Source organism: Ranitomeya imitator, chromosome 4 (genome assembly GCF_032444005.1).
Source record: "Ranitomeya imitator isolate aRanImi1 chromosome 4, aRanImi1.pri, whole genome shotgun sequence".
Taxonomy (NCBI): domain Eukaryota; kingdom Metazoa; phylum Chordata; class Amphibia; order Anura; family Dendrobatidae; genus Ranitomeya; species Ranitomeya imitator.
The window spans coordinates 66,303,671-66,330,740 of NC_091285.1; the positions used below are offsets into that span (position 1 = coordinate 66,303,671).

The 27,070-nt window shown below is 48.1% G+C and overlaps 1 protein-coding gene across 1 annotated transcript in view; it reads left to right on the forward strand.

The window, feature by feature from the left end:
* Positions 1-27,070, forward strand: part of HMMR (hyaluronan mediated motility receptor) — a 65,075-nt gene that overhangs the window by 2,540 nt on the left and 35,465 nt on the right. The window contains exons 2-8 of the mRNA XM_069763796.1: positions 1,892-1,990; positions 2,318-2,406; positions 5,570-5,647; positions 6,219-6,407; positions 19,540-19,626; positions 21,197-21,308; positions 21,617-21,682. Of these exons, the coding sequence (XP_069619897.1) occupies positions 1,892-1,990; positions 2,318-2,406; positions 5,570-5,647; positions 6,219-6,407; positions 19,540-19,626; positions 21,197-21,308; positions 21,617-21,682 (720 nt within the window). The remainder of the gene's footprint in view (positions 1-1,891; positions 1,991-2,317; positions 2,407-5,569; positions 5,648-6,218; positions 6,408-19,539; positions 19,627-21,196; positions 21,309-21,616; positions 21,683-27,070) is intronic.

Consider the following 27,070-nt stretch of genomic DNA (forward strand, 5'->3'; position numbering starts at 1 on the left):
GTTCTGTGTGGGTGGAGTTTGTACAGCCCCCGAAGGATGGTGTAAATATCCAAATGGCCCTTGGCAGAAAAAGATTCCCCACCTGTGGTTTGAAGAGTGTTTATTACAAGCTGTTGTGTGTGGATTGCATCAGTATTTTTCAGGAAGCAGTGAAGAAAGATGGTAGGGTACTCCATCAATGTACTGTGTGAGGCTCCCCGCCTTAATGATCGTGTCTGGCATAGTTGTGCTCTTATGTACTCGCTCATGTTCTTTGGTACCTGCTGTAGATGAGTGCTGTACTGTGGCATCTCTGGCAGTCCTGTAGAGACTGAATGAAGCAGAGGTGAGCCTGCTAAACTTTCATTGATTTCCTGGTGGTGATCTCCTTGGAATCCAGCTTTACTCTATGTAAGAGAAAAGCTCCTATTAGGAGATTGACCGCAGATGGAAAAAATTAAATCCATTGAAAACTTTATTTAAAAGTATCGTCTGGTCCTGTGGTAAGTCTGCAGTCACTATGTAAATACAATGTAATGAATCCTTACAGTATCTGTGTGCTGTCAGGACCCTTCGGTATTACCAGTGAGACCGGTCATTCATGTGATCGCAAGTATGTAGTTCGCATTCATACAATCGTGTGTCGTCCAGACATCCTTGGCCTTACTCAATGCAAGTGAATTGACCATGACCTCCCACTCTCGTCAGCAATACTGCGGAAACCTGACAGAGTGCGGCGTGCATGCTATATAGAGACTGCAGACTAGGAAGTCTGGGCGACACCTTTAATAACATTAAAATACCCCTTGAAAAGATCTTTAGGGTCAGTGACTTTGAAATCTGACTACATTTTCCCTTCTTTATGGGGAGTCTGGCTGTGTCTGACACCTGCTGGCTGCAGTGTCTCCTGTCGCTGCTTACTCTGCAGTGACGTCTTCAGGGCAGAGTATAGTACAGACTGCATGGATATTTAGGTAATGGACGGCCCACATGTAATTAAAGGGTTTGTTCTTGCCGTCCATGGATCCAACAGTGACTCCACCTTTGCCTTGTCTTCTGGCATTGGCGCTGATGTGTTGAGAACTCGGCAGCTCTGAAGGGAGCGTTCTTTCTACTGAGATCCTTTGAGCTCGCTGGCTGTCGATGTGATACCTGCAGTCGACAGTCCATCTGAGACTTTAGTGCCTCTGCCAGTATATGGCATGCCCTCCTCAGAGCTGCTGACTGGCTGCTAGTCACCTCTGTCCAAGCTTCCAGCGTTGAAACATGTGGTTAGAATAGGCCCCCAATGCCTGAGGCTTCTTTCACACTAGCGTCGGAATCTCCCCGTCGCAATGCGTCGGGGAGAGATTCAGACGCTAGCGTTTGCTGCATTGCACAACGGAGGCAGCGGATGCATTTTTCCGGCACATCCGCTGCCCCATTGTAAGGTGCGGGGAGGTGGGGGTGGAGTTCCGGCCGCGCATGCGCGGTCGGAAAAAGCGGTCCGTCAGGAGCAAAAAACGTTAGATGTAGTGTTTTTTTGCTCCCGGCGGTCCGCCAAAGCACGACGCATCCGTCGCTCGACGGATGCGACGTGTGGCAATCCGTCGCAAATGCGTCGTCAATGCAAGTCTATGGGGAAAAAAACGCATCCTGCAAGCACTTTTGCAGGATGCGTTTTTTCTGCAAAACGACGCATTGTGACGGATTGCAGAAAACGCTAGTGTGAAAGTAGCCTGACTTGTTCAATCCATCCGTGATACTTGAGTGCTGCCGCTTTGTTTGCATTGCTCCATCTAGCTGCACTGCAGGGTATTGCAGCATTGGCTCAATAGTGCAGATCTTTACTGACACGAAGGCAGAAATGGGGTGTACTGCATCATACTGTAAAGGCAAATCTATACACTTAACGTATACATTTTATGTAAAGGCTGTGCCCCGGCTCCAGGATCCTATGATGTGAAGGTGACGGACGGCCTCAAGGGACCAGTGTCGTTTGAAAAATCCCAGCGGTTTAGAGCAAAGAAAGGTTGGTAATCCGGATCCTCTAGGCAATATGTCTCCTGCATATGCTGCTGTACGTCGGGGCCAAGGGCTGGTGCATTATTAGTTTTAAAAGCCTCAAAAAAACTGATACTGGGTAGTTACGATCCGGCTTCATTCTAGAGGGGACCCCTCCACCGGTGCCTGCCGGCCGCCATATGTCTGTGTACTGGGTGTTTGGGGGCAGTATCTCTGCTGGCGATAATGGTGTGTGACTAGGGCCAGGATAAGGAATGTATGTACCATGTGTTGGTGTACAGGTGTGATTTCTTTTGCAATAAAATCCTCTAAAACGTTCCCCTTTACCCCTCAGACTCGTGTGGTGATGGTCACGGTGCGGACCGAGATGACGAGCCCACGTCCCCAGCACGGCTCCGCAAGCAGACGTCTCTTGGGTCAACAGTAAGTGAAGAAGTCTTTCCAGCCCTCGCCCGATGCCTGTCACTGGTGCACCGATGGCTGCCCCCTTGCCACGGCGCTGTTATTGCCACTGTCTAAGAGTGGTATTTAACAGGTTAATAATGGTGGCGGTGCTCCATGCTGCCTGCTGATGGTGGCGGTGCTACAGCCAGCACCTGCCTCCATCTGCGGAGTATGGGGTGAGCTCACCCCGTGAGTCTGCTCCATATATAACCGCTTCCGACTTACTGTACATGTACGGTGGATGACTGCAAGGGGTTAAGGAGCTTGGCTCTGCTCGGTCGCTCTGACCTCAGCAGAGTCAGCTGAATTTCTGGCAAGAGCAGTCTGTGACCGCTCTGTGCTGGGGAATAAAGGCAACAGGCAGGTAGGCAGCAGCAACCCCCTAAGGTCCCAGATGCACCCTTTAATGCCCACATATATGGCTCAGGTGGGTTGATCCTGCTGACAGTTTCCCTTTAAGTGATGGGCAGCCTAGTTTTACAAAGGACAGAAGTTGTTAAAATAACCTAATTAGTTTTGAGGCGAGTAGAGACCTGGACAGAGGGAGCCCTGTGAGTCTAGAGTTTGTGACAGTCCCTCATACAGTGGATAGAAAAGTTTACACACCCCTGGTTAAAATGTCATGTTGGCAAAAAAAAAAAAAAATTTTACAAGAAAAATAATTTTAGATCTTTCCAGACATGAAGAATCTGGGAGACTTTTGATACGTGCAGTACATGGCAGAAATTCCTGCAGCTCCCTTAATGTTGCTGGATGCAACATTAAAGGAGCCTCCCAGGCCAATTTTTTTTTTTTCTAGTCTTCATCAATTTTTGAGTGATCCAGTTGTAGATAATTGAAATTAATGTGTCCCTATTACCTGGAGCATGGAGAAACTGTAGATAAACGACTGATGAATGAAGGAGGGATCCAGCTCCCGGGCAAACAGTGTTTCTTTATTTAGGTGAATATAGTACAGAGGATCACAGATAAAATCGTCATGGTAGTGCTGACATCTATGGGTTTCTGGTGTCTGCACCCTTAGTCATGAACTAGATGCCTCCATCATTCATCGATGGAATATCTAATGCTTTGAGAGAATTTTTTTTGCATCCTTATAACTTTTAATAATGAGATCTTTTTGCTGTGTTATAAACAGTTTATCATGGACTTTACTGTAAAAAATATCAGGAAAATCCTCCTAGTACTGCTGGGGTTAATGGGAATCGCTGTGAATGATGGCAGCTGTATACTGACTACTGTTGTCAAGTAAGAGGGTGTTCACACTGGGGCAACCACATTATTTCAGATTTATTTTCCAACTCAAAACGACTTCTCTGTGGATTTGTACAGATTATAGGGACTTTACCGGTGGTTTTGAAATAATTCTTGGTATGAGTTTTTTTTTTTTACAGGACCATTATAGGAGCGTGTAGACTTATGTTCACTGTAGATGCCTTATGAGTAAATTAAGATCTGTAGGCTTAGAAGTAAAGGTACCTTCACACTGATCAACTTTCCAACGATCACGACCAGTGATACGACCTGGCCGTGATCGTTGGAAAGTCCTTGTGTGGTCGCTGGAGAGCTGTCACACACAGGTCTCCAGCGACCAACGATGCCGAAGTCCCCGGGTAACCAGGGTAAACATCAGGTTACTAAGTGCAGGGCTGCGCTTAGTAACCCGATATTTACCCTGGTTACCATTGTAAAAGTAAAAAAAAACACTACATACTCCCATTCCGGTGTCTCACGTCCCTTGCCGTCAGCTTCCCGCACTGACTGAGCGCCGGACATAAAACAGAGTACAGTGGTGACGTCACCACTGTGCTTTACGGCTGGCGCTCACTGGAATGTGAGTATGTAGTGTGTTTTTTTTTTTTTTTTGTTTTTTTTTTACTTTTACAATGGTAACCATGGTAAATATCGGGTTACTAAGCACGGCCCTGCGCTTAGTAACCCGATGTTTACCCTGGTTACCCGGGGAGTCATCGCTGGATTGGCGTCACACACGCCGATCCAGAGATGACAGCGGGTGACCTGTCGACAAAATAACGTTCTGGACTTCTAGCTCCGACCAGTGATGTCACAGCAGGATCCTGATCGCTGCTGCATGTCAAACACAACGAGATCGCTATCCAGGACGCTGCAACGTCACTGATCGCTATCGTTCTCATTCAAAAGTTGCTCAGTGTGACGGTACCTTAAGGTTTGTAATTGGATTGAAAAAGCTCCCAAGATCTGATCCTTAAAGCGGCTGTCTGGTCTGAAACTATAATTCTGCAGACTTGTGAATCCACAGAACTCACAAACTCTTCCGGTGTCAACGCTGGTCACGTTACCGCAGCTATAAAAGCATGCTCCTGGCCACAGTCTGACTAGATGGTTGTGGCCTCTCTCAATGCAAATATATTGAGCATGGCCCGGCGCGGTCTAGTCGGATTGTGGCCCGGCGCGGTCTAGTCGGATTGTGGCCCGGCGCGGTCTAGTCGGATTGTGGCCCGGCGTATGCATATTTGTACTTGCGGTCACTTGATTGCTGTCACTGGAGAATTGTCGGTGTGCTCTGAGGCTCCACCTGAGTGACTGCAGACATGGTTTTATACCGGACAACCCCTTTTTAAAGGGAAAAGGTGATTCTTGAAGTATAACCATTGTAGGACATGAGCATCTTGTGTGCCAATTTACTGCTAACCATGTGGAAGCTGGAGTCTGAGGGTCTGGGATCACTTCTGTAGGACTATCTCCTGGACCAACCAACTTATGTAGGCCAAAGTGGAGCTGAGTGACAGGTTTCGGGTTCCTTTGGTAATCTCCCAGATTTGTGCTCTTCAGAGGCGCTGTTATTTCCTTCATCACTGCAGCCATGGTTTAGACCAGGGGTCCCCAACTCCAGTCCTCAAGGCCCACCAACATGTCATGTTTTCAGGATTTCCTTAGTCTTGCCCAGGTAATAATTGCATCACCTGTGCAATGCAAAGGAAATCCTGAAAACATGACCTGTTGGTGGGCCTTGAGGACTGGAGTTGGTGACCCCTGGTTTAGACCTCATATCTGAAACGGTGGCCTTGCTTAAAGGGTTAAGTGCTTTCCTAGACTGGTCAAGATGGTGTATCTGTCATTGACATGGAAATGTTTTTTTTTTTTTTTTTTTTTTTCACAGCCAAACCTGAGACAGAAACCTGAGAGGGACACCGAATTCATCCGGGAGATGAAGAAACAGAAGGACATGGAAAAAGAGGTGACGGGACCATGATGAGATAATCTGCTACTATAAAAGGGCAAATACACGAGAGGAAAACCTTTCAAGGGGATGTCAAAGTTTTTCCCGAGAATCTGCAGTCCTTCTGTGACTGCAGACTTGTGAATCCTAGGATCGCTCCCTGAGCGGACTCTCCGGTGCCGGCAGCACTAGACTTGTGCGTCTCACTCATTTCACCTTTATTGAGCAAGGCTGCAAACGTCTAGTTGGAATGTGGCTGGGCGCAGGCAGAACTGTTACTTGGTGCCGTATGACTGCTTGGTCTCACCGCGGTCACTAGTAAATCCCTTATCCTTTAGCAAACCCCCATAAGGAAGTGGAGGCGTGACCTCACACATCAGCAGACCCCGCCCACTTTTACTGCAGTCGTAATGCAAGCTAGTTGTACAAATTTCAGCCACTGCTCCCCCTAGTGTTTAACAGTGAAAAATGTCAAAACTTTCTTTAAATTACTTTTCATATTTTACTCCATTAAAAACCAAATATAAATTTTTTATAACACTATGTAATATATATTATAATGTATTTTCAACCCTCCCCCCACCTTTAGATCCGTGCTCTCTTAAAGGAACGTGCTGAACAGGATAAGAGACTTCAACTTTTGGAAGAAGAACTCAAAAAGACGGAGCTTAAACTAGTCAGCGCTTTGCGAGAGAAAACTTCCCTAGCTGCAAGCATCGCATCCTTGGAAAGGCAAATTGTTGACTTGAACAAAGCAAATGACCTGTTAAAAACAAAGGTGAAGGAATAGACACCTAAAGGCCATGTGCACACATTGTTTTTTTTTTTTTAATGCAAATATTCAGCTGCCTGTCACAATACCAGCAAAGTCTGAGATTTCAGAAATCTCATGCACTCTGTGACGGATCTCACAGGGGAAGGGGACGTCAACTTCGCTCACCTCGGGGGAGGGGAGAAGGACCTAGCAGGGATCGGCTCTGACCCCACCACTTGCTTCAGGTCAGTCAGGGAACTGCTCCGAGGGCAAATAGTCGCCGGAAAGGCTTCCCTTATGGGTACGAGTTAGTGAGGCGCTCCCAGTGAGGGGGATTTATATCACCAATCCAGGCTGCCACCAGTTCCTCGTTTTGACACGCACTCCGTCCGACAGCAGGCTTATATCAGGTCAGAAACCGACCCTGGGGTAGCGTATAATGTAACCAACCGAGCATGGGGATTCATGAATCTAGATAAAAGAGCAGCCCAAGGTTAATTTTATATTTAATCGCCGAAAATGCGCACTAGAAATATATGGGTATATATTTACAAGAACAATATACAGGTATACAGTCAGGAGTGCAGTACAAAGATTGGGTATAGATAGGTTGCGATTACTGTCATGTAGCATGTGACCACAGGGAGGCGCTGATGGATCACAGGTTCAAACCTTAGATAGAGGCTTTCTGGGCTGCGTCAGCAAACGTATCCTCATGCCCGTAGGGAAAACTCAGTCCAAAATGAGGGGCTGCCTTATATCTCCTAGGCTGTTCCCTCACACATCTGCTCCCACCCATGGGTGGTGCAGCCTCTCTCCTCCCATCTCTGAGAATATGATTTCTGTCCAGAACCGTGGATGGACCATAACTTTCCACCTGACTCTCTGAATGGGTCGGTGGTGCGGTCACGGGGTTCTGCTGGATTTTATCTGTGCAGAGAGACTAAATATGCCTACCGTATGTAATTCCTGGGAGCTATGCTTCATAACGCCATAAGGCAGGGTTTGGGAGGTGGCAAATATGGGCGTGTGGGGAAAGGCACACCGATTCGGGTTATGAGCTCGGCTAGTCTCGGGGATATTGCATTCTGGTATTATAGGTAATTTTCCAGATTCAATACCTCAGAGCCTGCTGTGACTTTTTGTGCCATGGTATCTTCATGTGCGTGGTCAGACAAAAGGAGCCAGTTTGCTGCAGAGGATTTAACACCATTGTGTTGAGAGATTCACAGGGTCTGTTCCTGGTTTTTAACTAAAGATCAACACTGCATGGCTTTTTATTGCCTTGCGGGACCCAAGGGTGGGCGCACATTCCTGGAGTGGACAGAGATGTCCTATAATCCAAAATTGAACCTCCCTCACACACTACTTTTTATTTATTTTTATTTTTTTTCTTCAATGGTTATTGTAGAATGGTTAGTTATAACCATTAGTTAGTTATACAGCAATGGTTAGTGTAAAAAAAAAAAACAAAAAAAAAAAAACGCAGGCATCAGCTGTTTTTTTTGTTTGTTTTTTTTTTTGTTTTGTTTTGTTTTTTTTTTTGCACTAAACTCTACCAGCCTGCAAAAGAGACAAATGTACCCTGAAAAACTCAGCAAATCCTACTTTCTCCTTCGCCTCATTGGGGGACACAGACCATGGGGTGTATGCTGCTGCCACCAGGAGGCTGACACTAAGTAACACAAAGAAAGTTAGCTCCTCCCCTGCAGTATACACCCTCCTGCTGGCCCCCAGCTAACCAGTTCTTGCTTAGTGTCCGTAGGAGGCACACGGACGGGTCTGCTATTCAGATCCAAAGTTTTTACCTTTTTACCTTTTACAACGGACGAAGGGGGCGACTGATTCTTTCATGGTCCGATCTCCCCCGAACCAACAACAGGCGAGCACGGGAGTTTCACCTCTCCGTATCCTCTCCTGCGACGTGGGAAGCCACTGCCTGAGCTGATTTTAGGGGCGACTGGCCTCTTCATGGGCACCGATCTCCCCCCTCCCTTATCAGACGAGCACTGGAGTTTCACCTTCAGTATCCTCCTCTGCAGCCAGGCCTATTGCCGGACATTCAGCCCTGTCCACCAGGTTTTACCCTCGGCTGTACAGAGGCACCTTCCAACGTGGCGTCCGAGCAGCCCCCACTGCATCACCACTGAAAAAGCGGATGATGGAAGGAGGCAGACGGTTCCTCTCCACCCCTCTTCTGCAGGTATGGTGGATGGAGGCTCCCCACCCCTATACCGTCCTATCTTCCCGGGCACAGCTCCTACCTTTACGGGGTAAGTGCACGTTAATAATTGACTTTTTTTGCGGTCATAGGTGGGCTACATAGCGGCAGGGTCCCCACAGAGCTTTGCGGTCCCTTTCCCTTCAGTCCGCGGGTGCGCGCCGGCCGACTCTATAAATTTAGTCCCCGGCTTCGGCCCTGTTTAGGCCGCATTCCGGGAAGCCCCGCCCCCCGCCGGCTTCACTCTAGTGGCTCCGCCCCCCTATTCTGGCGCTTCTCGTGCAGGACGAGATCTCGGCGGCCATCTTCTCCCTGACCCCAGGAAGGGGCTGCGGAGTTTCCGGCCCCTAGTTCTTCTGGGAGGGGCTGTTGCTGGCGGTTTTCAGCGCTGAAGTCAGCGCTATTCCAGACGGGGGACTCAGAATCCCGGTAAGGTGAATCGCTCCCCTCCCCCGCAAATCCGCACGTCCAGCAGCATAAAGGGACTAACATCACGGTTTTTAAATACTTGGGACCCGCATTCTCTGGGGATCAGGTCCCCTGGTCTTTAAGTCTCATGCCCAGTAGCCGCTGGGCTTATAGGTGCATCCCCAGTCTTTTTCCATGGTTTTTCTCATTTCCCTGGTGGGGCACATTACCAGCAGAGCCGGTCACCTTTCCCAGGATTCCATCTCTGGCATTATCTTTTTAAAAGATGCCCCGGTCTTGTCCAGCATTCCTTTTAAAAGATGCCCCGGTCTTGTCCAGCATTCCTGGTCTTAAAGGAGCATGACCAGCATTCCCGGTTTTAAAGGCACACGACCACACATGACAAGTATGCCCTGGCCTTAAGGGCACGTGACCAGCATGCCCTGGTCTTAAAGGCACGTGACTAGTATGCCCTGGCCTTCAAAACACGTTACCAGTATTTCCTGGTCTTAATGACTCATGACCAGTATGTCCTGGTCTTAAAGGCACGTGACCAGTACTCTTCGGTCTTAAACGCTAGTGACCAGTATGCCCTGGTCTTAATCTCCCATGACCAGTACGCTCATGACCAGTATGCTCTGGTCTTAAAGGCACATGACCAGTATGCCCTGGTCTTAAGGCGTTTGTCCAGCATGCCGTGGTTTTTAAAGGTGACCAGTACACGGGGACTTCTACTCTCCTGCTTTTAAAGGTACTCGACCAGTATGCCCTGGTCTTAGAGACACGTGACCATTATACCCTGGACTTAAAGGCACATGTCCAGTATGCTCTGGTCTTATCAACACATGACCAGTATGCCCTGGTCTTAAAGGCACATGTCCAGTATGCCCTGGTCTTAAAGGCACATGTCCAGTATGCCCTGGTCTTAAAGGCACATGTCCAGTATGCCCTGGTCTTAAAGGCACATGTCCAGTATGCCCTGGTCTTAAACGCAAATGACCAGTAGGTCCTGGTTTTAAGGGCTCATGACCAGTATGTCTTGGACTTAAAGGTGCATGTCAAGTACGTCCTGTTTCTTAAAGGCACATGACCAGCAGGCCTTGGTTCTTGATGGCACATGACGCACATGAACAGTATGTCCTCCTCTTAAAGGCACAGGACCAGTATTCCCTGGTCTTAAAGGCGCATGACCAGTATTGACTGGCCCTAAGAGCACATCAGCAATCCTAAACTGGTCTCCCTAACTGAACTCTGGAGCACTCAACATGCTCCCTCTTCTACATCAGGAGTCGCCGGCTAGCAGGGGCCGCAAGTATCCTTGAATAACGTACAGGTTCTACAGAATGGAAGTTTTCTTTTCCTGATCTCTCCCCCATGTTTGGTGAGAACAATGCGAAATATGGATCGGATATTGCCTTGATTTGCCAGAGCTTCTGAGAAAGAGGGACTCTGTCTCTCTCTTTATATCATCAACAGTGGGACGGGCGATGCATTGGACAGAAGCCTCTAAGCTGGATGCCATACCGGGTCGGATTTTTGTTAACGGGTCCTTTAAGGGGCTCCGATTTCCGCCCACACCTTCAACAGACGGGCATATGGATTGTCGCCTCCGTGTATCCTCTTATGCATTTAGGCCTATTGCCAGACTTCTGCCCTGTCCACTCGGGGACTTCTACTCTGAGGATGTACGGAGGCACACATTTTCCCGTCTCCCTTGACAGCACACCTGAGAGAGGGATCCGCCCAGTCGGGACAGGAAACCTACCGAAACAAAAGGGCGGTACCTCTCCCTCGCTTCAGTTGGGTTTCCTGTCCTGACGGGGACCCTTGTGCTCGAATCACGGCGGTACTTTTGGTTTTTTACTTTGAATTTTACTTTTGTGTGCTTTTTTTTTTTTTCTTCTCTCGTGGATGGAATCCACTTACCCACTCCCGTCCCGGCACTTGAAGAGCAGGCAGAACGCCTGTATGTCGGCCTTCGGGACGCTGGCAGCGCCGTCCGCAGATCCCTCGGGCTCTCGCGCACGTGCGGGCGTCGGTCCAGCGCAGTCCGGATCCTTGGAGCCTTCTGCGGCTGCCACGCCGCTCTCTCCCCCTCTGCTGGAGCTATTTCCGGGCGGGCGGCGTTTCGGTGCAGAGCACGCTGGGTAGGGGCGTGCCTGCATGACGTCAGAAGGCCGCGCCGGATCCAAGATGGCGGCGCCCAGTGATGAAAACGCCGGTAACTATTTGGACTCTCCGGCGGTGTTCGGAAGGGGGAGAGGAGCAGAAAGGGTTACCGAAGGAGGCGGGGAGCGCTGTGGAACGACCCCTTATTAGGGGGGGGGGCTGCAATAGATCGCTGCTCATTCCCATACTGTTTCCAGACATGGAGGGTATGGAGCAGCAGCAAGAGCCCTTATCAGGCGATATTTCTGCTCGTCATCACCCTAAGAAGGGTAGCCGCTCAAGTGGAAGGAGCAGCAATTATCCTAGTCGGACGTCTCAGGACTCTTCAACATCCAGGAGGAATGTTCCCCGTGCTCACAGTCCGCCTCGGAATCCGGTACCTTTTATGGTCAGCGGGTGGTGAGTGATCTACGTGAATGTCACCCTGGTGGTAATGGGCTACATTTTCTGTTTACTTGGCAGGCGCCGAGGAAGGCTAGTTCCAAGACCAAGAATAAAGAATGTGCCCTCTGTAATGTCCCTTTGGCAGTTCAGTGGCAGAAAAGTCTTTGTATAGATTGTATTCAAAAGACTATCCAGGAAGAGACCCCTGACTTTGCTTCTAGCCTTAGAGCAATAATCAGAGCTGAAGTACAAGACTCTGTTAAAGCAGCCCTTAAAAGAAAGGGTTGTAAACACCCTGAACCAGTTTCGGGTTCTGAGGTATCTCCTTCTGATGATGAAGGTCTGGAGGAACCGTTATCTCCCTGCTCCTCTTCCCCTAAGTCCTCTGGCTCCTCTTCTGATAGTGATGTTGGGGGCCGTCCGTGCTTTCTCACTGAGAACACGGACAAGCTAGTAAAAGCCGTTAGAGCTTCTATGGGCCTTAAAGATGAGAAAGCGGCCAAATCTTTAGAGGATATAATGTTTGGGGGTTTGGAGGAAAAGAGAAAACGCACTTTCCCAGTCAATTCCAAAATTAAAGCCCTGATAGAAAGAGTGGAAGAAACCGGAAAAATCGGGTAATCTTCCCTCGGCCTCTAAAAGACGTTACCCCTTTGAGGATAAAGATTCCGAGACTTGGGATAAGGTTCCGAAAATCGATGGTGCGGTGGCTAGATCATCTAAAAGATTATCCCTTCCCTTAGAAGATTCTGGTGTACTAAGGGATCCCTTAGATAAAAAAGCGGATGGGTTCCTAAGACACACCTGGGAAGCAACCGCAGGAGGCTTGAAACCAGCAATCGCGGGAACCTGTGTCTCTCGCTCTCTTATTGTCTGGCTGCAGCAGATAGAGGAGCAACTGAACTCTAAAGCCCCGAGGGATGAAATTCTACCCAACGTAACTTTAGCTAAAGGGGCAGCTGCTTTCATAGCGGATTCCTCTGCAGACTCTGTAAGGCTGGCAGCTAGAGCTGCAAGTTTATCCAATGCAGCTAGACGTGCTCTCTGGTTGAAGGGATGTCCGGGAGATCTGCCTTCAAAAAATAGACTTTGTTCTATACCTTGTCACGGCCATTTCCTCTTTGGTAAAAAATTGGAAGACATTTTAGAGAAAGCAGGAGATGGGAAAAAGGGATTTCCTCGTTTTCCTGTGGACTTTAGAAGGCCTTACTTTCGGAGGGGCAAATTTAGTAGGGGCCGTCCCCCGGGAGATAGAAGGAATTGGGACTCCAGGGACAGAAAAGGATCTGGATACATGTTTAAAGGTCCCTCAACGTCTGCAAAAAAGCCCTCCCAATGACGCCAGGCCAGAGGTGGGGGGAAGGCTTTCATCTTTTCTCCCAGCCTGGGTAGATATCTCCCCCAGTCATTGGACTTTAGAGGTCGTCGAACACGGCCTGAGAATAGACTTTGTTTTTCCACCGCGACAAACTTTTGTTTTAACGCCCCAAAGAAAGACTCTAGAAGAGCAGCTAGCCTTGGAGGCAGAGGTACTGGAGCTCGTATCAAAACGGGTTCTGGTGGAGGTCCCGGGGGAAGAGCGGGGAAAAGGCTTTTACACTCCTTTTTCTCATACGAAAACCAGACGGGTCCCTGAGAACTATTATCAATCTAAAAAATCTAAACCGGTCAATAGCAAACTGCTCCTTCAAAATGGAGTCTGTAAATACGGCCATAAAACTCTTATTCCCGGGTTGCTTTATGGCAGCCATAGACCTAAAGGACGCCTATTACCACGTCCCAATTCATCAGGACCATCAGAAATACCTAAGGGTGGCGGTTTATGTACAGGGCTGTCTCAGACACTATCAGTATGCTGCCCTACCATTCGGCCTGTCAATAGCACCGAGAATTTTCACAAAATTAATGTCAGAGGTCATGTCTTTCCTCCGCTCTCAGGATATAGTCATAGTTCCGTATCTGGACGACTTCCTCATAATAGGGAACTCATCGGTACATTGCCAAACACAAATAGAACAAGTCATATCAACGCTACAGCGGTTGGGGTGGAAGATAAATCTTGCCAAGTCAAGGTTGACGCCGGAGCTAGTACAATCTTTTCTGGGTTTAATCCTGGATTCCAGGCGTCAGCTTTGCCTTTTGCCAGAAAACAAACTGGTCAAAATTCAAAATCTGGTAGTCAGCGATTCATCACCCCGTAATGACATTGAGAAGGGCAATGTCCCTGTTGGATTCTCTGACTTCATGTATACCGGCAGTAAGGTGGACACAGTTCCATTTAAGACAATTACAATGGGAGGTCCTGTCAGCGCAGAGGTGGTTAAAAGGGCGTTTAGAGGGGAAACTATGCCTTTCATTAGAGGTAACAGATTCCCTAAGATGGTGGGCGGTAAGAGACCATTTGATATCAGGGGTACAGTGGATAACTCCGATAGATCAAATTATAACCACAGATGCAAGCGGTTCAGGATGGGGAGCTCATTTGGGGACTCTCTCAGTTCAGGGGTCTTGGTCCCAATCGGAATCACAACAAGCGTCAAACCTAAGAGAATTATGGGCAGTAGAAAGAGCTGTGAAACATTTCCTACCCATCCTCCAGGGTCATCACACCAGGGTCATGTCAGACAATCGCGCTGTAGTCGCATATATCAACCACCAAGGGGGGACGAGATCCCCATTCCCTGATGAAGTCAGCATCTGTCCTCCTACAACTGGCGGAGCGCCACCTTCTCTCCCTCTCAGCTCTCCATATAAAAGGAGTCGAGAACACGCAAGCAGACTTCCTAAGTCGCAATACACTGAAACAAGGAGAGTGGTCCTTGAATTCCCGAGTGTTTCAACAGATAGTACAGGCTTGGGGTCTACCTGTGATAGATTTGTTTGCCACCCTAAACAGGAAGGTAGAGAACTTCTGTTCACTAGACCCAAGAGAAAAACCCTTTGCAGTAGATGCCCTCCACATACAATGGAATTTCAGTCTCGCATATGTATTTCCACCAATAGCGATGATTCCGACGGTAGTGAGGAAAATCAGAATGGAGCAGGCGAGAGTAATTTTGATTGCTCCATTCTGGCCAAAAAGACCTTGGTTCTCCCTCCTGAGACAAATGTCAGTGACCGATCCATGGATCCTGCCAGAAATTCCGGACCTGCTTACTCAGGGTCCAATATGCCACTCTCAAGTGAAGGGCTTCCATCTTGCAGCCTGGAATTTGAGAGGGCATTACTGAGTAGGCAGGGGTTTTCACCTGGGTTAGTCTCCACCCTGTTGAAAAGTAGAAAACCAGTTACATCAAGGATATATGGCAGGACATGGAAAAAGTTTCTAGATTTTTCTGGGCAACCTTTGGGGGACAAAGCTCCTGTGGGTACCATTTTAGAATTTTTACAGGCGGGGTTGCAGTTGGGATTAGCAACTAATACGCTCAAGGTACAGGTGTTAGCATTAGGAGCTTTGTATAACTGTAATCTGGCCTCCAATAGATGGGTGTCCCGCTTTATTAAATCGTGTAGTAGATCTAGACCGGTGGTAATTCAGAGGGTTCCTCCATGGGATTTAAATCTGGTGTTAGAAGCTCTGACTAGTGTTCCGTTTGAACCCTTGCAGGAGTCATCAATAAAAATACTTACACTTAAGACAGTACTCCTGGTAGCGTTGACATCAGCCCGTAGGGTGAGTGACTTGCAAGCCCTGTCCATCTCTCCTCCTTACACACAGATATTTGAGGACAGAGTAGTGCTCAGGCCGGCATATCTGCCGAAAGTAGTTCTTAAATTCCATAGGAGTCAAGAGATTGTGTTGCCCTCTTTCTGTAATAATCCTAAGAACCCAGGGGAAGAGAAATTTCATACGCTTGACGTAAGAAGAGCTATTTTACAGTATATGTCTCTGACTAGTCAGTGGAGGAAGGATCAATCACTATTTATAGCTTTCCAGGGTAGCAGAAAGGGATATGGGGTATCCAAGGGTACTATTGCTAGGTGGATTAGGGAGGCCATTTCCTTATCCTATGCTTCTCGTGGTGCACCGATCCCTGAAGGCATCAAGGCTCACTCCACCAGAGCCGTGGCTACTTCCTGGGCAGAAAAAGCAGAGGTATCGATTGATCAGATCTGTAAGGCCGCTACCTGGTCCTCACCGTCTACCTTCTTTAGACACTACCGGCTAGATCTATCCTCCTCAACTGACCTTACCTTTGGTAGAAGGGTGCTGCAAGCGGTGGTCCCTCCCTAAGGTGTTCCTTTCTCCAGAAATCTCTCAGGTGTGCTGTCATGGGAGACGGGAAAACACCAAGGTTACTTACTGGTAGCCGGTTTTTCCGGAGCCCATGACAGCACCTGTATATTCCCTCCCTTCTTTTTTCACCCTTTGGTGTGCACTTTTAGTTGGGTGTTTTTGTTATTATTATAATGTGGTGATGGATTACCATGTGTACTAACCAAGGAGGCCTCTCATGCTCTGAAAACCAACTGAAGCGAGGGAGAGGTACCGCCCTTTTGTTTCGGTAGGTTTCCTGTCCCGACTGGGCGGATCCCTCTCTCAGGTGTGCTGTCATGGGCTCCGGAAAAACCGGCTACCAGTAAGTAACCTTGGTGTTTTTGGCGTCCAAGCACCCCTCACTTTGTATCATCACTATTTAGCGGATGATGCAAGAAAGCGGACGATTCCTCTCCACGCCCCTGTTAAGAGGACGGTTGATTGAGGGTTCCTTTTTTTCTACTCTGCACGTCGATGGCTAGAGACCTGCTGGTCGCAGTCCCGTATTCTGTCTCTTGGCAGACTATCCGGGTTGTATTTCTTGTGGTATACCTACTGGTATTCCTGCCCGATGTATCATTCTTTAAAATACCACAGACGGTCGGATAGCAAACCTAGCTCGTTCCGTCTTGTGGTTTCGGGTTCAGCGCTTTTTCCCTTCCTTAGCCACCACATGGGTGGCTTGACCAATGGTCTCCTGGTCAGAGACCTTAGCTACTTTGTTCTCTACAGTATAGCTGGCCAATCTAATTTTCTGAGCGGGAGACTAGCAGGGATCGTATCTCCTCTACAGACCCAACCAGCAGTGGAAGCATTGTCCAGGATAGTCTAGATCTAGGGATTTTGGTTCCAAATTGGAGGGAATGTAAAGTTTCCCATTCCTGGACTTCAAACTTCTAACAACCTTTGTCAAGGTCCTCCCCTTTTTCCGATGGAGTTTCTCCGCTCAGCCATTACTTCATCGGAAAGAGGTGGACTTTTCTGGCATCCTTAGTCTTTCAGGAGTCTTACCCTCACATGCCTATTTCTCCCCGCTACAGCAATCTCTTCAAGGTCAGCTGATGGCTGAGTGGTTAAGGTCTTTGTCTATTGAGTGGGAAACATGGGTTCTATCCCCAGTGAAAGTAAATTTCTTCCTTTCCATTTGCGAACAGCATTTTCTAGTCACGACCTTGTCCTCCGGCCTGGCTACCACACCAGTGTGGTCGCAAGGGTCATGTCGGTTGTCGTGTACTTCTTGCATCGTAGAAGCATGGTCGTCCTGCTCTTTTTGGTCGACTTTATAGCTGCTCTTCTAGGACTACGCTGAGTCGTCTATATCTCTTGCAATACCCTTTCTCTGGGCTAGCAGCTAAAACTTAGACAAGTTTCTTTTCCTCTTTCCCAGTTCAGCAGATCCTTTTTTCAGAATGATCCTGCCCTGCAGGATGGTTTTTTCTCTCGAGTCAAGCTCGTGGTTCTTCAACAGAGCTTGCGCACTTCATATCTCATTCCCTCAGTTCATTCAATTCGCTAGGAGGGTTCTGAGGAAAAGGACCACAATGTAAGCAGTTTCCTTCGCTGCACCCCTTTTTTCCTGCAGATCTATCAGGCTTTCAAAGAGTATTCTCTGAGCTCCTTCCTCTCCCAGAGTCTTCTCCTGGTCCAATGGTCATTGGGGAATTCCAAGGCCAGTCTTCTTCTGATCTTTTCCCTGGAGTTCTGAACGGTACGTCTAATCCTGCAGCAAGCCCAATGACTTTAGGCGGGTCTTCGGTTTACCCACAGTCAAGCGCCATGGCCCAGGCACCTCTCTCTCTCTGACGAGCCGAGATCTTTCATTCGGGGATCTCAACAGTACATATCCCTGGAGTAGTGCTCTGGGCAGCACACATGTTCAGCCGTCAGGGTTCCTCCTCTAGTGAGTGGGAACTTCATTCGGAAGTCTTCCATCGGATCTGCCTTCTCTAGACTTCTCCAGATGTAGGTCAGATGGCGTCCAAGCTGAACGCCTATGTGCTCCGGTTCATGGTTTGGCCTTGACTTTCAAGACCATCGCAGTGCATGCTCTGTTCTTCCATGGGACCAATTTTCTATAACTCCTCTTCTACTTCTTCTGAGATCTTTTCGGAAGCAGGAAGGGCTCCAGGGATCCCAGGAGAACCGCACTGGCCATGTCAGGGTTTTCTCGCTCGCTGTTCTTCTAGTTTTCCGTCTTATTGCGACAAATCTGGGAAGATGGACTTTCTTGCAGGGAGCCTTATCCTGTAGTTCTTCCCTACCGCGTACCGTTAGATCCGTGGGACCCTAATGATCCTCGGCATTTTACAGTGGACTCCTTTTTTTGGACCCGGACAGCCTTCACTATCAGGGAAGGTCCCTTCCCTTCTTTCTTTGCGTTCTTGTACTCCTGATGAGTCTTCGGAACTCGACGTTCTGTCCTTTGTCTTTTTTCCTTATTACCTCAAGGCAGGGTTGCCCTCAGGACATCCCCTTCCTTCATTGCCAAGGTGGTATTGTATTCCCACTGTTGCAGGGGAATCGTTCTCTCATCTCTTTCGGCTCCGATCCACACACCTCGGAAGGGATCCTCTATAACCTGGATGGAGTGAGTGCTTCGAGTGGGTATGTATCGAGAATGGCGTCCTGCCAAGGGTTGGACGCTTTACTTGGCTTTCTCGATGGTAAGTAGGCTTCCTGACAGTCGCAGGAAGGGTCTAGCCGTCTCTTCGGCCAGGTTAGCCTGGTGGATTGTTTTCTCCATCCAGGAGTCCTTCCGAGCTAGATGTCAGCCTATCTCCCTGTCTGAGGGCTCTAGGTTCGACTTCGGCAAGCACGACCGCAAGCTTGTGAACTCCTCCAGTCCGCATACATTCTTGAAGCACTTTTATTCACATACTTCCACAGATGTGAGTCGGGGCAGGCGGACCTTGAAGGCCGAGGTGGCGCACTTGTAAGTAGCGGTTACACGGCCTGATCTGATGATGTCCCCACCCAGGGACTGCTTTGGGACGTCCCATGGTCTGTGTCCCCCAATGAGGCGAAGGAGAAATAGGGATTTTTGTGTACTCACCGTAAAATCCTTTTCTCCGAGCCATTCATTGGGGGACACAGCTCCCACCCTTAGCTTATGCTTTGTTTTTATCTTTTGATATTTTTATACTCTCTTATATAATGTGACATGCTATACGCTCATATATTGTTATTGATCTCCTACTGCTTTTGCACCGAACTGGTTAGCTGGGGGCCAGCAGGAGGGTGTATACTGCAGGGGAGGAGCTAACTTTCTTTGTGTTACTTAGTGTCAGCCTCCTGGTGGCAGCAGCATACACCCCATGGTCTGTCCCCCAATGAATGGCTCGGAGAAAAGGATTTTACGGTGAGTACACAAAAATCCCTATTTTTTGACTTTACAAGCGATTTGCTCTTTGAATTGGAGTGGTTTAACTGTCCCAATTCTGAGCTGCCATGGCATAGAGGTATGGGTGTTGGGTAAGACCACGGGACCTAAATGGCTTTTCGCAGATACAGTAACTTCGATGGCTCTGCCATACTATAACTCTTCTATTTAATAGACACGGTGCTGTACGGTGACCATAACTAAGCTGGTGGCTGATGTTATGAGTGTGGCAGCCAGCTTTAGTGGCACTGCAACTACCTTCCTCCGTGGGTCATAATTCGTGACATGTCTTAATCAATGAGCCTGTGAATAACGTGTGATATTCTCCCACTTCTAGTTTTCTGATGACAGCTCAAAGCGAAAAATTACCAGTCTGTGTGCGGAACTAATGGAAGCAAAAACTAAAGTGGATGCAAAAGACAAGGTTTGTGTTTGTACGTTGCCTCCATCCCTGGTCTAGACCTGAATACGTGACCTGTCCTGGTCGCATCGCACTCTGGTTCTACTTGATATATAAAGTACTTAATTTTAAAGGGATGTTCCCATCACGAAGTAGTGGCATATTGCAGGGTGCCACTGCATCGTTGGCCAGGTACCTGCTTATTTTGGGAGCTTTAGGCCACGTTCCCATGATGATCTTTTGATGTTGCTGATTTTCTGCATCAACTACATAATATACATCGGTGCAGAAAATCCTTTTTGAAGGAAAAAAAAAAATGCACAACACAAGTCACCATAAACTCATTGTGGGAACATTGGCCTAACTGTGCATGAAACTGCTGTGTAGCACTGACCTCTTCATTTTTAGGATTGTTGCTGATCCTAGAGGTCCGGCGTTTCAGGGATCATTATGAAATAGCCTATTTTAGCATTAAAGGGGTTGTCCACTACCTGGACAACCCCTAGTTAAATACAATATTGTGCCATATACTCACCTCCTGCAACGGCACCTCTCCACCAATGTCCCACGATCACGGGGCTGCAGCAGTTGGTTGATGTAATGTCATGCGATCAATGGGAGACCCATCCTGAGATCGCTGCTGGAGGCTGGGTATTTGGGATTTTATTTTCAATTTGGGAACATGGTAGTCACGGGGTTGTCCACTATTTTAAGACATCCCTTTTTGAGATCTATAATACAAAATATAGTTTAAAGGGAACCTATCACCTTGGGGGGGGGGGGGAAAGCGCTCTATACCTGCAGATGTAGGGTTAGTCTGTAGGTAAATTGCATCAGTTGCTGCCTGGGAGTTCAGCTTCTGGGAGAAAATGAATTTTTCTTCCAGGAGCCGCCAACTTTCAGTCATGCAGGTGTGCCCAGGGCAATCAGTGAGCGTTGGCTGTAAGCGCATTCTGGGGGAGGGTGGGGTGGTGTCGGGGGAGTGTTGGTTCCAGTGCAGTAAGTTGCAAGGCTTGCTTTAAATGCCATTTAACCTGCAGGTAATCCATATATCTGCAGGTAATGGCATCTCTGGATGTGATGGCTTTTCTTTATATAGGGAGCTGGGCATCTGGTTTCTCTTCTAAATCCCTGTTCTACTTGGGCATCTCCCCAAATGTATGCTGAATTAAAGGGAATGAGCCAGCAGGTTTTTGAGATGTAATCAGAGCAGCATGAGGGGACTATGACAAGCCACTTACTAAACTGCTGGTTGCTGTGTCAATAACCTGTTTTCTCAGCAGGAAATTAGAGGCCTGGTCCACCTATGTCATATAGTTCTGCTCTGTGTATCCCCTCCCCCATCACTGATTGGCATGACTGCATGCAGCTCAGTTAGTGATGCATCAGGGTCTTGGCCCCTAAATCGCGCTGCTCTCAGATAACATTGCAGAATCCTGCTGACCGATTCCCTCAACCACTGCAGCAGAGGATACCTGTGATCCACATCACTAAAGGGGCAGCATTATCTGTTACGAGAGTCTGGGGCCCGGCCCGGCGCACCCATCAATCCCAAAAAATCCAATGACTTTTAAAGGTTTTTCTTTGTTTTAAGGAAATTACTGGTCTTCAGGCAAATTTAGAAGGCCAAATCCAGATGCTGCAGGCAAGATTGGCGGAGTCCAAGGCTGATGTGGAGTCTCTGAAAGGAAAGCATGCCCTTCTAGGTACGTGGGTTGGTGCATTTGTATAGGGGGTGCCACTGACGGCCTGTCCCTGTTGTACAGCTCTCCATGTCTGTAGGGCGGCAGTAGCTGCGATTCAGACAAACTGCACCCCTGAGACGTCACTAGTGTACAGTCCCCTTCTGCGGGGTGCCTCAATGCCCGCTGCTTATCTTCCCTGTCACTTACCTGGAGGACGGTTGGCGGAGTCTGCTTTACAGCCGGTGGAAGGAGCTGGTGACTCCTACATACAGTGCAATGTGTCATTAATGGCAAACGGCCTTTCTTTTTTTTTTTTCTCTGCACTCCAGATGAGGGGCAACAAGAAGCCGCCATGCACACGAAATTCTTGGAGAAGGAGCTTGACCAAGCACAAGGTAACATCACTGTTGTGGTCATAAATACATTTTATGCAAACTGTTGGTCAAGCCATCTATTGCCGTTCTTGGAGCCACAAGTCATCGTGCCGCCACTATTTAAAATGGTGTCTCTGACCTCACGGTGTTAAATGGTATGTCGCCAGGTTTTATCACCTAATACCATGGTGGTCCCTATTCCAGCCATGTATTGCTTACTGTAGTTTTGCTAAAATCCTGTTTATTAGCAGATAATCATTGGTGGACTAGTAAACCTACTGCCAGGTAGCCACGCATATTCATGATCTCTGTATAACCCCGCCCCCACCACTGATTGGCTGCTTTCTGATAATGTACCCCGTACATGAGCAGAAGGCAGCCAATCAGCGGGCTGGGCGGAGCTATACAGAGCTCAGCATTCAGAGAACTTCTGGATCTGCAGCTGAAAACTAATTTTATCAAAATGACCAGCGGCCCATCAAGAGATATATTGCTGGAGCTGGGGGTCTCTGCCCCTTCATTATGATGCACTCAGATGGGGTAGAAACTGGGGACCGATTCCCTTTAAGTCATGGCCTATATTAAAAATGCCATTTGCAGTCTTTGGTTCCAATGTATGACTGATCACATTGCTGAATGTTCACTAAAATGGTGAAGTTTTAGGCTATTATTGCTGTATCTGCTGCCATGTGTCTTAAAACCTATACTGTGGCTTCTGTGATGGAGGCTCCTTCTCACTTGCGTGAAATCCGGCCGAGTCTCGCATGGTTACACCGGCTCTGCCACCGTCACTCCAGAGCGGAGCGTGCAGCCACACAGCAATACATGGAGCTGCACGCTCCGCTCCTAAGTGCTGGCGGCAGAGCCGGGTGTTACCATGCGAGACTCGGCCGTATTTCACACAAGTGAGAAGGAGCCCTAAATGAAGTTCTTGGTGACCTCACTATATTGTGCGGGCTCAGGAGCAGAGCCTGTGCCATTATCACAAGAAGTGGCTGTGTTATACAGCCTGCACCCAATACAGCTGAGCTATCACCGCTCCAACCTCGTACACGCTGCTGCCAAGAGTGCGGATACTCCAACAAAATGTGCTCAAAATGGCAGTCTAAAGGCGCTTACGGTAGAGGGAACAGTAGGGGTTAATAGTAGTATTAATATTAGGATGTTAACAAGCAGTGTTTCTTCCATTAGAGGCGTCTTACTTTTCTATGTATAAATGTATGGTCAGTACTAAGGACTGGCACATGACTTATTTCTTCCAAAGACCTTACTGAGGACTAGGGGTCACTCGTTATGGGTGGAGGAAAGGCTTTTCTGGCAGCTACATAAGTTTTAGTTAGAGCAGTCACTGTGCAATGCCGATGCAGATAGTAATGGCCGACACTATAACAGCCTTTAAAAAAAGCTGGATGGTTTCCTCCGTACACAGAACATTGCGGGCTCTAGCTACATTAGTGATGACATGTACAACTGGTGGAGAAAGGTTGAGCTTTATGGACCTAGGTCTTTTTTCCATCCTATGTAATCTAGGCCTGGCATCTGATATTAAAGGGTCTGGGAGTAGAAGTGAAGCCTCTCGGGTATGTTGGTCACTGCCAGAAGCTGACCACATACAGCCCTGGGGAGTCCTAGCCAGTGGCCATGTGGGTGGGTTGTCTAGGAAGGACCCTGGCCATGTCTCCATCACGGTCCTATGACTTCTGTTTACCAGAGAAGGGCTCCTTATCTCTTGCTGGAAGGATAATGGACTTCTTGTGTAATTACCCCCTTGTGAGAGTGTGTGCATGCCTCCGTTATTCCCATCACATGCACTGCACGCTGTGAGGCTTCTCGGGTGTTTCTTACCTTGCTCGATACCCTTGCATTGAGCGAGTCTGTCTGTCTGTGGCGAGGAGTGTGCATATCGCAGACTTGTGCAGAGCTGAAGATGTCCGTTCCTTCAGGTCTCCTTGAGTAATATATGGCTTCAGGAGTTTTGGTGCCTCCATTCTTGCTCCCTCCCTTCCCCCCCATGATGAGAGGTGGTGGTGTTGTTCAAAACGAGTCACCGACTGGTCCAGGAGGAGAGGACCCTGCCTGCAAGGGATATGACATGGAGGTCCTGTCTAATTTTGTGGACCACTCTTCCCTTGCGGAATTTGAAAATCCTGGAAATTATCCTACTGAAGATCCCAGCTTGTGGAGGCAGCGGTGAGCTGGGTGAAACCTACTGTGCACACTTGCCCAGAGACCTTCTGGTATTTGCACTACTGAGATTCTCCAGCAGATGGCAGTAGAGTATAGTAGATGTCCCTTACTACTGTACATAAAAGCCTGAAACCCATTTCTCCCTTTCTCAAAACATTAAGGCCGGGCCTGTGTACACACTGGTGATGGCCAAAGTGTGGCGCATCAGGTTAGGTGCTGGTCACTTTCTGGACTTTGTAGACAGTACACTAGAGACCTGGTAATGGAAATCCTCCATTTACCCTGTGCCGTGGGATAAGCAGACAGCCCTGTCCCACTCTCAGAAGGGGTTAAAAACCAAAAGTCCAGTGCAGAAGCACCAGCTGTTCAGGGCCTCTGTGACGGCAAATGGACAGATACGATACAAAATGGCTGCCGGCAGGTACAGCAGTAAGGGTGGGATCAGCCATCTCGGGGCATTGATTACATACCATGCCATGCAGGCCCTCTGGCGTATGACAATCTGTAGGAGGAAGCCCAGCACAGGTGTCTGGATTGCAGGATCTTCCGGTTTCTCCTGTGATCACTGGAGAAGCCACCCTGCAAAATGTCTAAGGGTTGTGAGACCAGTCACAAGCAAGATCCCTGCGGACATGCCTGGGCAACCGATGGCTGTGGCAAGACCTTCAGTTAAGATTGCCTGGGGAGTGTAGGTGAGGCGTGGGGGGCACGTGGAGCCGATTTAAAGTGCAGTAGCACCGGATCCCCGACGCCTAGAGGGTAAGACACAAGATTAGCAGTCAGTCACAGGCTTCACCAAAGAATTGCTCCCAGGCCACAAAATCTGGTGGGTATCCCACTGCTGATGGACCCTGTTTAAGGGCTCTTTCACACGTCCGTGTCTGGTACGTGTGGAGACAGATTTCACACGTATACCCATTCAAGTGAATGGGTCTGTGCACATGTCGGTGTGTTTCCACAGACCGTGTATCCGTGGGCAAAACAAGCTGACATGTGCAGCATGGCTCCATAATGTCCCATGCACTGACACAGATGACATCCATGTGACACGTAATGGCGCTTGGGAATCGGCTGTACAGTTCACGCTGTTCCCCGGTGCCGAAGATGTCTTGCACGATTGCATGATTGTCCCCTCCTCTACCGGCGATCAGCGCAAGTTTGGGATGATGGTGAGAGTTATATTAAAGTGTAAAATTAAGAATATAATTTAAAAAAAAAAATCACACTATACTCCTAATCCCCCTGTAAACAATCCAAAGTAAACAAAAAACACATATCCCTCACCTCTCCGAAGCTGGCAATTTCCCTCTGGTTACAGGTGTGGGCTGATGGCACTATTAATCCCATCAGCCTGCAGCCACTAACAACGAGAGCAGGCATCTGCTGATCGGAGTGTTTTCAACAACTGGTGACTGCGGTATAAATAAATTTAAAAAAAAAAAAATGTTAAACAGATAATAAAATGACATGGGTTCCCCTGTATAACCAGCCAGGCAAAACTGACAGCTGTGGGCTGCAACCCTCAGCTGTCAGCTTTAGTAAGGCTGGCTATCAAGAATAGAGGGGTTTATTTACGGTAAATGAAGAAATAAAAACGTTGTTGGGGTCCTTCCCACACACACTTTGACAACCAGCCATGCTAAAGCAGACAGCTGGGGGCTTGTATTCCCTGGCTGGTAAGGGTCCATGGATATGGGCTCCCCCAGCCTAAACAGCAGCCCACATCCTCCCCACAAAAGCCTAATCTATTAGACAATTCTGGCGCTTTGCCCTGTAGTGGTGGCAAGTGGGGTTCATATTTGTGGGTTAATGTCAGCTTCTGTATTGTCCCGTGACATGAAGCCCACAGGTTGGTAATGGAGAGGCGTCTATAACACACACCTTTCCATTACTAATCCTATAGTTCTATTGTAAATAAGCACACGGCAAGAATAGTCCTTTATTTTAAATATAGACAGTTTTCCTTTTTATTTAAAAATAAGTTATACTCTCCTAATGCCCTTTCCATTGAAGCAGTAAAAAAAAAAACAACCATATCCCTAATTTCTCCTTTCTGTCTGGTGTAGTCAATATATATATATATATATATATATATATATGATAAATAGCTTTCTACCTGGACGGTGCCAAGATGTGACCATCCAGGCTGATCACCACCGGGAGAAAGCTTCTGCAAGTGCAGCCTCAGTGACCGGCGTTGGCTTTGAGGTTATCGCAGCTCACCGAGGCTGCACTCCCAGTGGGGCCCCTGATCTGTGGTGACCTCAATGAGCTCTGCATTACCAGCCTTTTTTTTTCTCACAGTACTAGACATGATCTCATTTGAGGTCACCGCAGTTGACTGAGGCCTGCTCTCACTGCTGCCCCCGCTCTTCAGCATGCGCTGTCTCCTCCAGCCACCGGAGATGCTGATGAGCAAATGTGGGACACTATGGGTTCTTTCTACTTCAGAAAGGTGAGGGATATTGTTTTCTTCTTAATTTTGCACCTGAATGCAGCTCTCAAGATTGTCCCCTACTCTCTCTGTGGTCCGAGCAGGGGACAATGATATGAGCGGTCTTCAGCACGGCGTCTGAGAACAGTGCAAACCGTATCGGCTCTTCTCAGGCGCAGGTACATGTGATACTGAACACAACCGATTTGAAGTGACTTGCCTATGTGACAAATTTTAAATTGTTGTTCTGGGAAATGAGTAAAAATGGCACCAAAATTTGTCCTACAACTTCTGCTGAATGTAGACACACCCTAGGTATGGCTGTACAGTACTGCTTAGCCACATGGTGAGACTCGGGAGAGATGGAGCTTTATTTGCCTCCTGGAACGCAGAATTTCTTATAATGGTTTGCAGACTCCATATACAGAGCCCCGAAGTGTTAGAAAAGCAGAATTTCCCCTCACCCACCCCTCAAGTGACCCCCGTTTTGGGAATTTATCTACAGGTGTAGTGATTATTTTGACTCCATGGGTGTTTTCCAGAAACAAGTAATAGAGGATGTTGTTGAGTGAAAACTGCAAATCTGTTGTAATGCCCAGCTTATGCCTCTGGAGACACGCACAGATAAATTAGGCTGGCTGTCATGGCTATAGAAATGCCAAACATGTGGACGCTAAGTGTGGGTTAGACACTGTGGGCTCAGAAGGGAGGGGGGCATTTGGATTTGGTGCGCTGAATTTCTTTTGGGGGACAAGAAGCAATTTTGCTTTTGCAGAGCGGGTTTTTTT